The 16780-nt window shown below is 35.8% G+C and overlaps 1 protein-coding gene across 1 annotated transcript in view; it reads left to right on the top strand.

The window, feature by feature from the left end:
• The first annotated feature begins 6566 nt into the window (after window positions 1-6566).
• The window catches only part of IQCH (IQ motif containing H), a 118336-nt gene continuing 108122 nt past the window's right edge, over window positions 6567-16780 (top strand). The window contains exon 1 of the mRNA XM_045821943.1: window positions 6567-6684. Within this exon, the coding sequence (XP_045677899.1) occupies window positions 6567-6684 (118 nt within the window). The remainder of the gene's footprint in view (window positions 6685-16780) is intronic.

Here is a 16780-nt window from a genome sequence, read left to right on the forward strand (position 1 = left end):
TTCAATAACCATTCTATGTGTCCAGGCATCTCAAGAAAGGAGCATTGAGGTGGGGTTGAGAGCCTGAGTTTGAGTTCTGGCTCAGCAGTGGATTCTCTTAGGTGACCTCAGATAAGCCCAGTCCTCACTCTGGACAGACAAGGTTAGACAGATGAGAGCACTCGAGTCCCTTCCACTTCTAAAGTCCACTATTCTACAGACTTAATATTGAGTTAAGTGTTGGTGCTATTACATATTAAAAGTATTGTGTTCAAGTGATATTACTGGAAATGTTCAAGCTTCTGAGCAGATATGGTTTCTGATGTTATTTTGGCAGCATTTAAAAATCTTATTTCAATATCTATTATGCAGAAATATGATGCTAGAATTAATGTAATTAGTATTTAAACTATGCATGTCTTAGTTCTAATTCCAGTCATTGTGAAACTAGTAGATTCCTAGTTTTTAAGCAAAGTTTAAACAAGGGTTCTATATTTCAGTGTCCCCAGTTCCTGGAACCATATCTAGCATTTTGCACATACTAAATGTCAGTCAAATACATAAGCAAATTAAAGAGTGAATGAATGAATAACTAAGGACTAAATGTCCAAAGTAACCTTTTAACATCTCCCTGCTACTTAATTTAATTGGCTGAAGTGTAAAGAATGCCTAAGTGAATCCTTTCTCATATCTCAAATATAACCAAGTGAGATGGTCTTTAATTACTTCTATCTCATTTTCTATTCGTTGTCTGGAGGTATTGTGGAGTTAAAGTTGCTTCCCAAGGGTTCTTCGGGCACCTAGAGATTCAAAGTCCTATAGCCCCTACAACCTGCCTGCTGCCCAGGTGGTGGATGGATAGCCAAGCTCAAGAGAACCTAGAGTCATAAGTGACTCAACTTGCTAAGCCTCCCACAAGTGTAACTATTACTTTCCTAGTTATGAACCATCATTGCTCAGAAATCTTTGTGATATATGCTTTTAGTTAGTTTATATAATATTGGGTTGGCCAAAAAGTCCATTTAGTTTTTCTGTAAAATAAAGGACACATTTCTCATTTCACCAATAACTTTATTGATTTGGATATTTTTAGTATGCTGGCTATCTCTCATGTGGTAGAACATTCATTGTTCTCAATTAGTATCTCAATTTGATTGCCATCCTCTTCAACTGTTCTACCCACCTGCGGAGCATTGTCCAGTAAGAAATCTCCAGCACGAAACTTTGTAAAACACTTTGACATGTTCTATCAGTCATGGCACCCTCTCTATATACTGAACAAATCCTTTTTTTGCATTTCAGTTGCATTTTCACCTTTCTTAAAATAATAAAGCATAATATGCTGAAAATGTTGCATATTTCATTTCATCTTCAATATTAAAATAGGGTATACAAAAATTCACCAATTTGGGTGTTTCACCAATTTTGGTGTTTCTTTAAATGCCTGTTGCAATGACAGCTGTCCCAGTACAATCTAACAAAATTGTTTCAAATGAAGTTAAAGACAGATAAGCACTACTACAGCTATCTTATGGAAACATTCACACTTTTTGGCCAGCCCAGTATTTACTCCCTGGGAATACTGAATCACATCAGCAGAGTTTCTATTTCTTGCTTTATTGCCATTTATATTCTTCCAGATCAATTAGGATGAATGCAGTAGTGAACAAATGAATCAATCAATGCTTGCTTTAGCAAAAGGCACAATAAAAAAAATGCTACAAAACAAAGGTCAATCTAGAAACATGGTAGCCTGGTCTAGGAAAAAAACACATTTTTATCTCTCAGTCATCTGCCAGGAACACACGCCTCACCATGTGTTCAGTGAATACTTGCTACATGTCTGGTTTGTGCAAGGTAATCTGAGCATCAGGAAAGCGCAAGTCACAGAAATGCAGATAGTGTCCAGAGTTTTTGCATGTTCCTGATGCACTTAAATGTTACTTAAGCCTCACTCTAGGTCTATACTAGTCCAGCATGAGGTGAAAGGTTAACAACATCCAGAAGAAGGAATCATTTTGAAAAACGCAGGGTAAACTTCCCTACTTTTTCTTTTTTTAATATATTGATATTGTTATTTTTTCTTTTTTATTTAATTGTTGTTCAAGTACAATTTTCTGCCTTTTACTCCCATCCCAGCCAACCTCCCCACCCCCAGCCACCACCAGCCCTCCCTGTCTCTTTCCCATTTCCCTACTTTTTCTTGAGTTACCTTGCTAAATCCAAAAAAAGAAAGTTGGGGGTTTTTTAATGATAAAGAATGTGTAAGTCTCACAGTACACAACCCAGATTTTCAATTCAGGCACTTTGTGACCTCAGGCAAGTGGCTCTCTGATCTCGAATAAACTCCAAGCTCTGTAAACAAGGCACAGCCATCTGCCCCCTCCTCCATTCTCCTCTCCCTGCTTTCTCTGCACTCCAGCCACGTGGGCCTTCTCTCGTTCCTTATCAGGTCAAACACAGGTTCGTATCAGGCCTTCACCAGTCCCTTTACCTCTGCCTAAAAGTCACTTCCTCAAGCATCTATGTTTTTCCTTCATTGAGTATCACAGTTTGTAATTATATTTCGTGGATTTCTTTAAGGTCTTCTTTGCTACTACAGGCTCCGTGAGGGCTCTCTGGTTTACCACTGCATCCTTAACCCTCAGAGTATAGTTCCTGATACATATTAGGCACTTAACAAATATTGGTTGAATGAATAACAGAATGAATGAATTTCCAATTCCTAATCTATCAACAGGAAAGTAAGAGTGTTAATGAAAATTTAATGAGACAATGGTACTAAACAACAATTTTCAAAAAGATAAAATCATGACTCTCATACAAATATAAAATGAATACTTGTCAAGATTGTATTTAACTCATCAATTAAAAGAAGGCATCTGTAAGATGTTACACTGCTTTAAAGGAGAACCCAAAGAACACACATCTATAGATCTGGAATGTTAAAATAAATTCACAAATGGATGCAACACTGGATTTTCCATGGAAGAGGGGTGTCCCTACACCAGACAGAATGTATTTTTATGTCTATAGATAGAATTATTTGCATTATCATCAGGGTTTGTTTTTCAAGTTAACCTCAGTCTCTACAGAGTTATTAAATAGTCTTTTCGGAGGGTGGGTCCAGGTAGTCCCTGGCGGCTCCAGCATTCCATTCCAAAGGCATCTTGTAATCTCTTTTGATTATTCCAAAACTTTAAAAAATGGTATTCTTACAGTCTTCTCCCATTATGATCAAAATGATCTCAAAAAAATTTTTCACAAGCTAAGGTTAGTCTCATTAGGTTTGGCCTGGTTATTTACACAGAGGTAGCAGGAATGTTAATTACCACATAGTCCATTTTAAAATTGCTCTGCTAGAAGTCTTCCTAAGGAATCTCAGATAGAGCTTTTCAAAACCTCTATTGTTTACTATCCAAAGGCTAGAGAGCAAGCCCAAGAAACTCTGCCCACTGGATTTCAATGGAAGGATCTATAAATTTGGGTAAATTCCTTTCTTCTGAAGTGACTTCAAATATCCTAAGATACTTGGGCCTACAAGAAAGTGACCTTCCTTACGTGTAAACTTTGTACCTGGCCAGTTTTTCTGGGAGGTCGTTATAAGCATTGGCACCATAAAGTCAACTTTAGTTGACCTGATTAATAAGCATCATTCTTAAATACTAAATTTTAATTTGTTCAATTACATTGATAATAAAAGGAGAACAGATTCTTACTGACACTGTGCAAACAGATATATTGCCATTAAAAGTAAGGAGACTCAATGAGAGTTTCTGAATGTGGGAAGTGAAGGGGGCACATTTAAAGTATTAGAAGTTTGATTTCCTTATTTTCTGGGAATTTTAGTAACATTCAACTTATATAAACATTATTTCTCTATATAATTCAATCAGAACAGAGCTCCTTTAATTTAAGAGATTTTATAATCTAATTTATTAATACCATTTGGAGACAGGAAAACATTCTACATTTACACTGAGACATAAAGGCCTTTCTGAATTATTGCTATATAGACACATAGATATAGAAAAGGCTTATCACTTCCATTCTACAATTTCAGCCACAGATGAAAAATAAACATGGATAAAACAAAAAAGTAATGGTTCAGATTATTATTTATTCTACTTCCTTGTGGGCATGAAATTCCTGATCTGAGCTCAAAATATACAAATAGACAAACAAAAGGCTATCAAACTACATTCTCCATTGTTTCTTACTCAACAAGGAGTAGATCTCTACAAGAAATTAATTCATTTATAGATATCACCAAATTTGTAGTCATTTTGGCTAACAGCAGGAATAATTTAACAGCCATAAGTGAACCAAAATGAAAAACAAAACACAAAGGTAATAGGGAGTAGTATTTAAATTAGGAAAACAGAATCAACAAATTTCTACTTCCACTTCGAATTCACCTGTGGAAACCAAGAAAAATATGTGCCTGGACTTGGTTCTCTATGGGCTGCACCATTTCTGGCAATTTCAGATGAATCTTTTGGTTATCTTGGTGGGATCTCCAAAATTCCTAAAGCACATTTTTTTTTAAGTAAAATCATGACTCTTACACAAATATAAAATGAGATCAAAGATGTTATTTAACTCATTAATTGAGGAAACCAGTAAGATGTTACAATTGATCCAAAGAACAATCCAAACAACAGACACATTTATAAAGCAAGAATACTGAAAGATACTTGCAAATAGATGTAAAACTGGCTTTTTGAGGTTGAGGGAAGAATTGTCCCTCTGTGTGACAGAATTTATTGGCATGTGTATAAACAAGAATTATGTGCATTGCTTTCAGTTTCCTATTAATTAACCTTAATCTCTATAGAATTATAAAATAGATTAACCAAAACCAAAGGTCAGATAATCTCTAGAGGTTCCAGCATTTTAATGAAAAGCTATCTAGTAGTCTCTCTTGCTTATTCCATAGTCTTAACATTTTCTTTCCAATGGTAAATGCACACATGTGTGTTTGTCTAAAAATTAAGTGAATTGCTTCAACCTATATACTAAAGCAAGGGTTAAAATCATGCTTATATTCTTGGGATTTTCAGAGAATGAAACTCACTCTAGTAATAAAAATACACTGAACGAGAGAAGAGAAGCTCTGCTTTTCATTTCTGCACAAACAGGTGCAGTTCTTGGAAGTGAGATTTGATATTCATATGTGGAAAATATTTGTGAGAACAAAGAATTAATCTGAATGTTTTAAAACAATACTACTAATTTCAAAAAAGGCTTAAAGAGTTGTACTTTGGATCAGTTCTTAAGTTTTAAGAGTACAAAAGATGGACCTAGAGTGCTTATTTAAAATGTGAGTTCCTAGTCCTCAATTCTGGTGGGTTTCAAACCTCAGGGCATATATTCAATAATGCAGATTCCCAGGCCCTGGCTGCAAAAATTTGGATAGCTCTGGGAGGGTGCCCAGGAATTTCCATTTGTAACAAGAAATTCTGCCCCCTGCCCCCAGGTGATTCTGCAGTAAGTAAACTGAATATTTCTTTGGAATCATTGTTTTACAAGTGACATCATCTTTAGCCCTCCAATCCTGCAGTAGTCATTTTTTCTGAATTCCTATAATACTAGACTTCAACACTCTTAATAATAGCCAAACATAGTCATTAGTGGCCATAAGGCAAGTGGAAGCCATATTTGTCTGTCTTAGAATGTGTGCCAACTTCTTCAGTTTACTCCAGCTTGGTACACAGTTTGTATGGCAGGATTTCATTGAGACCTGGAGCTCTTTACTTTTCTTCTTGCTACATGAGAGCAACAAGAAGCTAAAGCCCTGTCACAAGTTTCTGTCAAGTACTCCCGGAGTTTCTGGGTTTCTGGCTTCAATACAATAGATCTACCTTAATGAAAGTTTTGTTCCTGACAGCAGGCTTTGTTCAATTATTCATTTATTCATTGATTTATTCTTTCTCTATTTATTTAACAATGCCTCTTGTCCTTAAAAAGCCTTGGCTACAACCATGCTGACACAGTATGAGTTCAAGGAATTGTAAATTAGTTGCATTAATACTAACCATGTTGCCCAGTGACACTAAAATAACCTATTAAGACATTTATGTCTTCTGGTGATATGAAAACATCTAAAAATAACTCTTATAAAATATGACTCATTGTAACAACAGAGGCATGGTTTCAAGCACACAGATTTTCCTTCTTTCAGAACAAAAGATCTCTTAAGTTGTTAAGGCTGTGTATCTGATTTCTCTGAATTTTAAAAGGAAAAACAATATTATCAATAACTGGAAATGTCATAAGTATAAAGCAGTTTTAATTTGCTTTGAAATGATAATTCTACTTTAAAATGAAATGATCTTAGTACAAGTTTATTTCATATTACCACTATTGGAAATACCTTTTTCCTTTGGGTTAGAACTTAAGGCTTAAATATACAGGTGCTGTAGCTATTTTTTCATGCAAAGAATTAAGGCACTAGATATATGCTCACAAATAAGATGATGAATTGAGTAAGTTACACTTGAGAAATGCATAGAGCTCAGACTTTGGGGAAATGCTTCAAGTTAAACTCATATTCTTCTAATCTTCCTTTTTTAGGGATTTTAAGTATGCTAGAACGAGGACTGATTCCACCAAAAGCAAGCATTACCTTTCAGAATCCACCCATTCTACCCAGAGCGGCTCCTCTGCACAGTTTTGACGAAACACATACGATTCCCACTGCTGGTAAGACAGTCTGGCCAGTATGCTTTGTTGGGGATGCACAGAAATGACCTCCCTCCCAAACCCAGTCTGCCAAAACCCAGCCCTTATTGTCAGTAATAAGACAAGAGGAAAGCTGTGAGGATTTGGAGTTTCGCTTTACTGAGTAAAGTGACTTTAGTTTCTTTGTAGAATCCTTCCTAAGGGCCTGTGTTCTCTCTGCATTAGAAAGTTGGGCTTTTCAAGGGGGTTGAAGCTTGGTTGGGAAAAGAAGACAAACGTAAAAAGATAAATACCAGTACAAAGTAGCACAGAATAAAAACCCAACGGCTGTCAGAGTCTAATGCTGTAGGAGTTCAGAGCAGCGCTCGCCGAGGGCTGAGATGGTAGAAGAAACTTGAACGAGGAGGCCGCATGAAACAAGGCGTTCAGGAAAGTGCTGGCCTGAAAATCCCCTACCTCGTTGCAGAACTTCAGGCGAGCCATTTACTTTCTTTTAATTTTAAAAAATATTTTATTACATTTATTAGGGTGGCATTGGTTAACAAAATCATGTAGATCTCAAGTGTACAATTCCATGATACATCATCTGTGTGTTGCATTGTGTGCATTCACTTTCTCCAGGCTTCAGCTTTCCCACCGGTAAAATGAGGGGTTTGGGTTAAGTTAGTTCATCTGTTCGACAAATGGTTGTTGAATACTTGCTTTATCCAAGATAGCATTTAGGCACTGGGGATCCACCAGGGAAAAAGTTAGACAACATTTCTGCTCTCATGGTACTTAACATTCTAAAGGGAGGTACAGATTAAAACCAGGTAAGTAAATGAGAATGTAAGCACCAGCAATAAAGTAATAAGTGATAAGCATTAGAAATTAAACGACATGAGTCAGAGAGTGATAAGGAGATGGTTACTTTGCCTGTGAGGGAAGGGTCACTGAATGACTCTCAGAAGATTTATGAGGCTTGAGTTGAGATCCAAATGATAAGCAGGAGCCAATCATATAAAGATCTAGGAAAGAGCATTCCCAATATAGGATAGCACAGGTACAAAAAGCCTTGAGGACTAAGGAGGGAATGAGCAAGAAGGATAGTGTGGCTAGAGGGCCAAGAGCAAGGGAGAGAGGAGGAGGAGATGAGGCTGGAGAGGTTAAGAGAAATGACATGATGTAGGCTAGATCAGAGACTATGTGTGGCCCCCAATATTTGTTCTTCCCTACTTCCACAATAACAGAATTGTGGGTGGGCACATGTCAGCTTAGCTAAAGACTACAATTTCCCAGGCTTCCCTTCAGACAGATGTATCAGATGACCAGCATCTTGCCGGTGAGAAGGTACACACAAGTGGAAAGGAAAATTTCTGACTATACCCTTAAGGAGGAAAGAGCACAGCCTCCCCTTTTCCTTTCCTCTTTCTGGCTAGCTGGGATGCAGATGAGGTGGGCAGACACTTTGGAGCCATAGATGAACTCCATGTTGAGTTTGGCAGAGCTGCCCTGACAACCTTGGACTATCTTCCTTTCAGCTCTTGTGCGAGAGAAAAATAAACTCTTAATTTGTTCAAACCACTCAGTGTATTTTAGGATCTTTCTTTTTAAACATCCACACTAGAATTAGCATGGCAGCTTTTCAAACCATGACGAGGAGTTGTATTTAATCCTAATTACAATGAGAGCCTGCTGAAAGCTCTAGATAATCTACTGAGGTCTGTCTGGAAAAAGTCCAGCCCTTGTTAATACAATGAGAATGGTTTGCATGACATCGACATCGGTGTAACCTGGCAGCCAAAGAGTGAAATGGAATACATATATGTGAACAACGATGACTTCACTGTACTAGTCAGTAAGGGTGGTAGCTGCCGCTGAGTGAGCATGTGTACTGTGTGGTCATCACATTCAAAATGAATGGGTAGAGCAATGAATCTGTATCAGATTTTGTGCTAAGCTTGAACATTCCCCTGTGGAAACTATTCAGATGATTCAGAAGGCTTTCTGGGAGGATGCAAGGAGTACAGTGCAAACAAAAGTGTGGCACAAACACTTCAAATGTGGTTGTGAATCTGTTAAAAGTCATCCATGTTCTGGAAGGCCTGCAACAAGCAGAACACCTGAGAATGTTGAACGTGTATGGGCTACGATCAACAAAGATCGGTGACTGACAGATCAAGAACTAGAAGCTGATCTGGGGATTCCAAAAGCTACTGTGTCCGAGATTTTAACTAGTATCTTGGCATGCAAGGTGTCATGGCAAAATTCATTCTGCAGCTTCTGCTACCAGAACAGAAGGAACATTGTGCTGCAGTTGCTAATGACTTAATTCAAACCACTACCAATGAAGCAGATTTCCTCAAGAAGGTCATAACCAGAGATGAATCGTAGGTCTACAGCTATGGATCAGAAATGAAGGCCCCGTCATCCCAATGGAAGTAGTCTGGTTCTCCATGCTCGAAGAAGGTGTGACAAAGTTGCAACAAGATCAAGACCACATTAACTGTGTTTTTTGATTGGGAAGGTGTTGTCCATCACACGTATGCCCCTCCAGTCCAAACAATTAGTAAGGAGTACTACCTCAATGTTCTTCATCAGTTGAGAGATGCAATGTATTGCAATGAAAATGGCTGCAGCTATGGGCAACTGGTGATTGGCATCTTCATCATAACAACATACTCACTCATGCATCACATCTCATGCAGGGTTTTTTGGCGAAACATCAAATCTCTGAGGTGACTCAGCCACCTCACAGCCCAGATTCGGTGTTCTGAGACTTCTGGCTTTTCTCAAAACTAAAATCATCTTTGGAAGGGAAGAGATTTCAGACCAGTGAAGAGATTCAGAAAATGCGACAGGGCAGCTCATGGTGATTCCAACAAAGGATTTTGCAGAGTGTTTTGAAAGTGGAAGAGATGCTGGGAGAACTGCGTGAGGTCCCAAGGTGTCTACTTTGAAGGAGACTGTGGTGTCATTTTCCTGTGTACAGTGTTTCTTGTATCTTCTTCAATAAATATGTGTATTTTTCATATTACATGGCTGGATACTTGCTGGACAGACCTCGTATATCTTTGCCATCCCTTCATATTAGGTGTGTTTGTTTTTTAATGTTAGCTATAAGAAGAAAAATGTCTAAGGACCTCACATAAAACATGATTAAAAACCAACCAAGATCAGAGTAAATATAAAAGAAATAGAAAGTAAAAAGGCAAGAGAAAATATCAGTGAAACTAAAAGCTGTTTTTAAACAGGAGGATGAGGTGATCTGACTTATATTTTGATGATGTTATTCTGGTTGCTTTACAGACAATGAATCATAGGGGAGAATGAGTAGAAGCAAGACTAGTTAAAAGACTATTATGGTAAATCGGATGAGGAATGATGGTGGATTGGAGGAGGACGGTATCAGTGGATATGAAGAGAAGTGAACCAATTCTGGTTATATTGTGAAGGTGGAGCCCTGGGGACTGGCTGAAGGATAGGAGTGAGGGAAAAGAGGCATCAAGGATAAATATGCATGACCATATGAGTGAATATGTATGAATGGGCCCAATTTTGTGTCCATTCTGTCAATGATGGGAATTTCAGTGGTTTACACTACCAAATGATTACGAACAATACCACTCTAAGCACTCTTATACATGCCTTCTAATGCACATATGTATGCACTGCCGCTGGATATATATCAAAAAGTAGAATTGCTGAGTCCTAGGGTGTACAGATGCTCAGATTTTGTAGGTATTGCCACACAGTTTTCCCTGGTGATAAAATTGATTTATTTTCCTGCCAGCAGTATGTGAGAATTCCAGGTAATACATGTCTTTGTCATCACTTGATGTTTTGGGTTTGTTTTCAAATTTTAGCCATCTTGACAAGTCTGTTGTGGTATCTTTCAGTGGGTTCAAGTTCTATTTCTCTGGTGACCAGTGAAGTTGAGCAATTTTCTGATGTGTACTTATCATTTAAGGATCTATTTTTTAAAGTGAGTTAAGGCTTTAACCTATTTTTTAATGCATTGCATTTCTTTTTCTTAGTTATTTATAGGAATTAATTATATTTTCTGGGTACTAATCTTTTATCAGTTATATGAATTGCAAACAAATTTTCCTACTCTGGCTTGGCATTTCATATTCTACCGGTGCCGTATTTTAATTAAACTTTTGAATTTGTGATCATTGTAGATTCACATTAAATTGTAAGACAGAGAGATCTCTTGCACTCTTTACTCAGTTTTCTCAAAAAAATAACACTTTGCAAAACTCTCATACAGTATCACAACCAGGGTATTGAAATAGCCAAGATACAAAATTTTCATCAAAATTTAAAACTTCTACCTTTTTAAAGACAGTATTAAGAAAATGAAAAGAAAAGCTACAGGTTGGAAGTTAATATTTCAAAACACATACTCAATCATTTTTGTCCAGAAAATATAAAGAACTCTTAAAACTCAGTAATAAGAAAACAAGCAACCCAATAACATAATAGACATAAGATTTGAACACACATTTTACTAAAACAGATATATGGACAGTAAATAGATAAATAAATGCTTACATCATTAATCATTAGATAAATATAAATTAAAACAACTTGTAATAAATTTAAGACAACTGAAATTATACCAAACTTCATTTCTGACCACAATGTTATGAAATGAGATATCAGTTACAAGAGCAAAACTGGAAAATTCACAAATGTGTACAGATTAAACAATATAGTTCTAAAAAGTCGATAGGTCAAAGAAGAAATTAAGAGAAATTTTAAAAAATATCTTGAAACAAACAAAAATAAAAGCACAACATACTAAAACTTATGAGATACAGCAAAAGCAGTTCTAAGAGAGAAGTTTATAGCAATAAACATCTGTATTAAGAAAAAAGAAAGATCTCAAATAAACAACCTACCTTTACGTCCCATGGGACTAGAAAAAGAAGAACAAACTAAGCCCAAGAAGGAAGAAACTAAAAAGATCAGAGTGAAAATAAATGAAATAGAGACTTGAAAGACAAGAGAAAATATCAATGAAACTAAAAGCTATTTTGTAATAAAAAACAAAATTAGGAAAACTTTAGCTAGACTAAAGGAATAAAAGAAAGAAAACTCGGGTAAATAAAATCAGAAATGAAAAAGGAGACATTACAACTGATAACACAGAAATATTAAGGATTTAAGAAACTACTACAAACAATTATACACACAAAAAATTAGATAACCTCAAAAAATATATAAATTACTAGAAACATAAACCTACCCAGTCTGAATAATGAAGAAACAGGAAATCTGAACAGACCAATTGCTAGTAAGGAGGTAGAATCAGTAATCAAATACCTCTCAACCAAGAAAAGTCCAGGACCAGGTGGCTTCACTGGTGAATTATACTGAGCACTTAAAGTTAATACCAATCCTCAAATTCTTCCAAAAAATGGAAAAGGAGGGAACACTTCAAAACTACTTTTATGAGGCAAGCATTACCTTCATATTAAAGCCAGACAAGGACACTACAAGAAAAGAAAATTGTAGGCCAATATACCTGATGAGGATAGATGCAAAAAATCCTTAACAAAATATTTGCAAACTGAATGCAACAGCACATTAAAAGGATCATACACCATGATTGAGCGGGCTTTATTCCTGGAATTCAAGGATAGTTCAACATATACAACTAAATAAATATTATACACAATAATGAAATCAATGATAAAAATAATATGATCATCTTAATAGATGCAGAAAAAGCACTTGGTAAAATTCGACATCATCCCATGATTAAAAAAAACAAACCTCTCAACAAATTGAATATAGAAGGATTGTACAATATTGTGATATAATAAAGCCATATATGACAACTGACAATTAACGTTATACTCAATGGTGAAAAGCTAAAAACTTTCCCTTCAAGATCAGGAACAAGACAAGGATGTTCGTTCTTACTACTTTATTCAACACAGGAGTGAATAAAGTCTAGAAGTCCTAGCCAGATCAATTAGGCAAGAAAAAGAAATAAAGGACATCTAATCAGAAAGAAGTAAAATTGTCTCTGCAGATGACATGATATTGTATACAGAAAACCTTAAAGTTGCCACCAAAAAATGATTAGAACTAATAAATTAAGTTGGTAAAGTTGTAGGATAAAAAAAATCAATAAACAAATATTAGTTGCATTTCTATACACTAAAACTCAACTATCAGAAAGAGAAATGTTTTAAAAATCCCATTTAGAATTACACCAAAAAGAGTAAAATATTTGGGAATAAGTTTAACCAAGGAAGTGAAAAATCTGTACTTTGAAAACTACAAAACATTGATGAAAGAAACTGAAGAAGACACAAATAAATGGAAGGATATTAGTATAGTTAAAATGGCTACATATAGTTGGAAGATATAATATAGTTAAAATGGCTATATAGTTAACAGTTAAAATGGCTATACTGCTCAAAGCAATCTATGGACTCAGTGCAATCCCTATTAAAATTCCAATGGCACTTTTTCAGAGAAACAGAAAAAAATTCTGATTTTCATATAAGACCACAAGAGACCCCAAATAGCAAAAGCCATCTTGGGAAAGAGAACAAAGCTGAAGGTATCACACTTCCTGACTCCAAACTGTATTACAAAGCTCTAGTAATCAAAATAGTAAGGTACTGGCACAAAAACAGACACATAGATCAATGGAATATAACAGAGAACCCAGAAATAAACCCATGTTTTCATGGTCAATTAATTTTCAACAAAGGGTCCAAGAATATTCAATGAGGAAAGAATAATCTCTTCAATAAATGGTGTTGGGAAAACCATTCAATCACATTAAAAAGAATGAAACTGGACACCTCTTATACTGTACACAAAAATCAATTCAAATTTTATTAAAGATTTGAATGTAAAACCTCTAGGGAAAAAGCACAGGATGGTTAGCTCTTGACAGTGATTTTTGGATTTGCAACAAAAGCAAAGGCAACAAAAAAAAATAAATAAACAAGTGAGCCTATATCAAACAAATTTTTCAGGCACAGCAAAAGGAACCACCAACAAAATGAAAAGGCAGGCTATGGAATGAGTTAAAATATAGGCAAATCACATATCTGATAAAGGTTTGATGTACAAAGTGTACAATAAACTCATATAACTCAATAGCAAAAAAAAATATTCCAATTAATTAAAAACTGAGCAAAGGACCTGAATAGGCATTTTTTTTTTCAAAGAATAAAAACATATGACCAACAGGGACATGAAAAGGTGCTTAAATTGCCATCACTGATCATCAGGGAAATGTAAATCAAAACCACAGTGAGAAATCCTCTCACACCGGTTAGAATGGCTATCACCAAAAAGATAAATAACAAATGGCCAGCAAGGATGTCGTGAAAGAGAATCACTGTACACCATTGGTGGAAGGAAATGTGAACTGGTACAGCCACTATGGAAAACAGTATGGAGCATTCTCAAGAAATTAGAAACAGCTTCTGGGTATTTGTCCAAGGAAAACAAAGTCATTATCTTGAAAGATGTCTGTACCCCCACGTTCACTGCAGCATTGTGCACACTAGCCAAGGTGTGGACACAAGTGTCTGTCAATAGATGAATGGATAAAGAAAATGTGATGTATGTACATATAGGTATAAATGTTGATACATAATGGAATATTGTTTAGACTTAATAAAAGAGAAGATCTTGCCATTTATGACAACATGGCTATAACTGGAAGATATTATGCTAAGTGAAATAAGCAAGACAGAGAAAGACAAATACTGCATGGTGCATGGTGCCACTTACATGTGAAATCTAAGAAAAAAGAGAAAAACAAGGTCAAACTCATAGACACAGAGAATAGAAAAAACTCATAGAAACAGAATAAAAAAGTGGTTGCCAGGGACTTAAAGGATTGATGTAAAACACAGTGATTGTGTTTTACTATAGTTTATAGTTGGTAACACTGTATTGTGTAAATGAAATTTGCTGAGAGAGTAGAACTTAAATGTTCTCACTGATAAAGAAAAAGTTAAATATGTGAGGTGATGGATGTATTCACTAACTAGATGAGGGGGAACCCTTTCACCACGGATACTATGTCAGATAACCACAACGCATACTTAAAATATCTTACATTTTTGTCAATTAAGCTCTCAACAAAGAAATTTTATTAAGAAGGCACAGAAATAATATTTAAATGAAAAGAGATACTTTAGATACACAGAATATTTAAAAATTATATTGTAATTACTTTATGCCAATCTTTTAATGAAGTGAAAATTTTCCTAGAAAAATCTAAACTGCCAAAATTAACTGAAGAAAAAAATATGAAACTTAAAGAAAACAATTTCATTAGATAATTTGCATTGGTAGTCAAAAATATCTCTCTCTCTCAAACACACACACGCACACACAAAAAAAATTCCAGAGGAAAAATGGCTTCAGGCTTTTTATAGGCAAATTTACCAACTTTAAAGGATCAGGTGATTTTTATTTCATACTATTCCATAGAAAGAGAAAAGAAGGAAAGCTTACCAACTGATTGTATGAAGCTAGTATAACTTTGATACCAAAACTAGGAAAGATAGTGTAAGAAAAAATATAGAGAGAGAAATCTCAGGAACATTCTAAATATGTATTTTTAAAATATTTTATTTATTTATTTTTAGAGAGGGAAGGGAGGGAGAAAGAGGGAGAGAAACATAAATGTGCGGTTGCTGGGGGCCATGGCCTGCAACCCAGGCATGTACCCTGACTGGGAATCGAACCTGTGACACTTTGTTTCACAGCCCATGATGAATCCACTGAGCTACACCAGCCAGAGCTCAGGAACATTCTAAATAAAAGTTAGCAGCATTTTTTCAAATTCATCATGATCTAGAAAGAATGTGAGGAAGATTGGATGTTACAAAAAACTAGTAATAATCTACCATAGTAACAAATTAAAAAAGAAAAACCCTATGGTCATCTCAATATATGCCAAAGTGAAAAAAAATCATCCAGTATAACTCAACAAGAAAGGGAAAAAAACCTCTGGGCAGAGAAGTAGAAGAGAATATTCTGAACCTGATTATTGTTTTCAACCAAACCCCAAGGCAAACAATATTCTTAGTAGAGAAACTTTAGAAGAATTCTATGTCTCTGTTAAAAGTAGAGATAGTTTAAGGATGACCACTACTGCCACCACTAGCAAGCGCTGTCCTTGAGGCCCTAGCACATGCAATAAGGCAAAGAGTGGCGGGTGGGAGGGGTAGCAGTCAGGAATGCATGTGACTGCAAATACCAGCAACCTTAACTACTGGTGGCTTAAAATAATCAGGTTCATTTGTCTCATACATAAGAAGTCAGGAAAGTAGGCAGTCCAGGGCTGGTGGTGCTGATTAATGGCTCTCTTTCTGCTTCATAGTCTTCAGCCTGAGTTCATCCTTGTGCTTGCCACCTCTGGGCTCCAAGGGGTCTCCTGCAGATCTGGGCCTAAATGTACACATTCCAGACAGGAAGAGGAGAAAAACAGTGGAATCCCCTGCGTGGACTTCCCCTTACAAGTCACTGGTCATGTGGCCACTGTTAGCTACAAGGAATGCTGGAAAAGTGAATGTGCAGGGATACGATTAGGGTCAGGATTTAGGACATACACTATATACTTAGCATGATGTTATCCTTGGTCTAAGCCATTCATAAAATTCTGTTCTTTATTGGATATTAAATATATTTAATATTCAGGGTATACTTATACTAAAATGTATGTTTATCTAAAATTAAAATTTAACTATGTGTTCTCAAAATTTTGTTTTCTAAACTAGCAACCCTAAGAGCTGGGCATATTATTACCCTAAAAATACTGGGCTTCTAAAATCAGCATAAAGAAGGGGATGGCTACTTGACAGCCACATGTCAATAACTGCCACCAAAGCATACAAATTTGACCAGAAAGACAAGTTTTTCCCTCCTGGCATTAACTGGCAAAATTTATCATACAGACTTTTCCAGAAGGAAAATTGAGTAGCAAAATTGGAAGTACCTTAGCATACGGTTTTGTTGAAGATGCAGAAACATTCTTCAAATGCATGTGTCCCCCAAAATCCAAGGTTACATGAAATTATAATTTAGTGGCAGAATTTCTGCAGGTGACTAATAAAAATTTTTTTAAATTGAGATATCATTAACT

The sequence above is a fragment of the Phyllostomus hastatus genome, unplaced genomic scaffold (genome assembly GCF_019186645.2).
Source record: "Phyllostomus hastatus isolate PE091 unplaced genomic scaffold, TTU_PhHast_1.1 phas_scaffold_501, whole genome shotgun sequence".
Classification (NCBI taxonomy): Eukaryota; Metazoa; Chordata; class Mammalia; order Chiroptera; family Phyllostomidae; genus Phyllostomus; species Phyllostomus hastatus.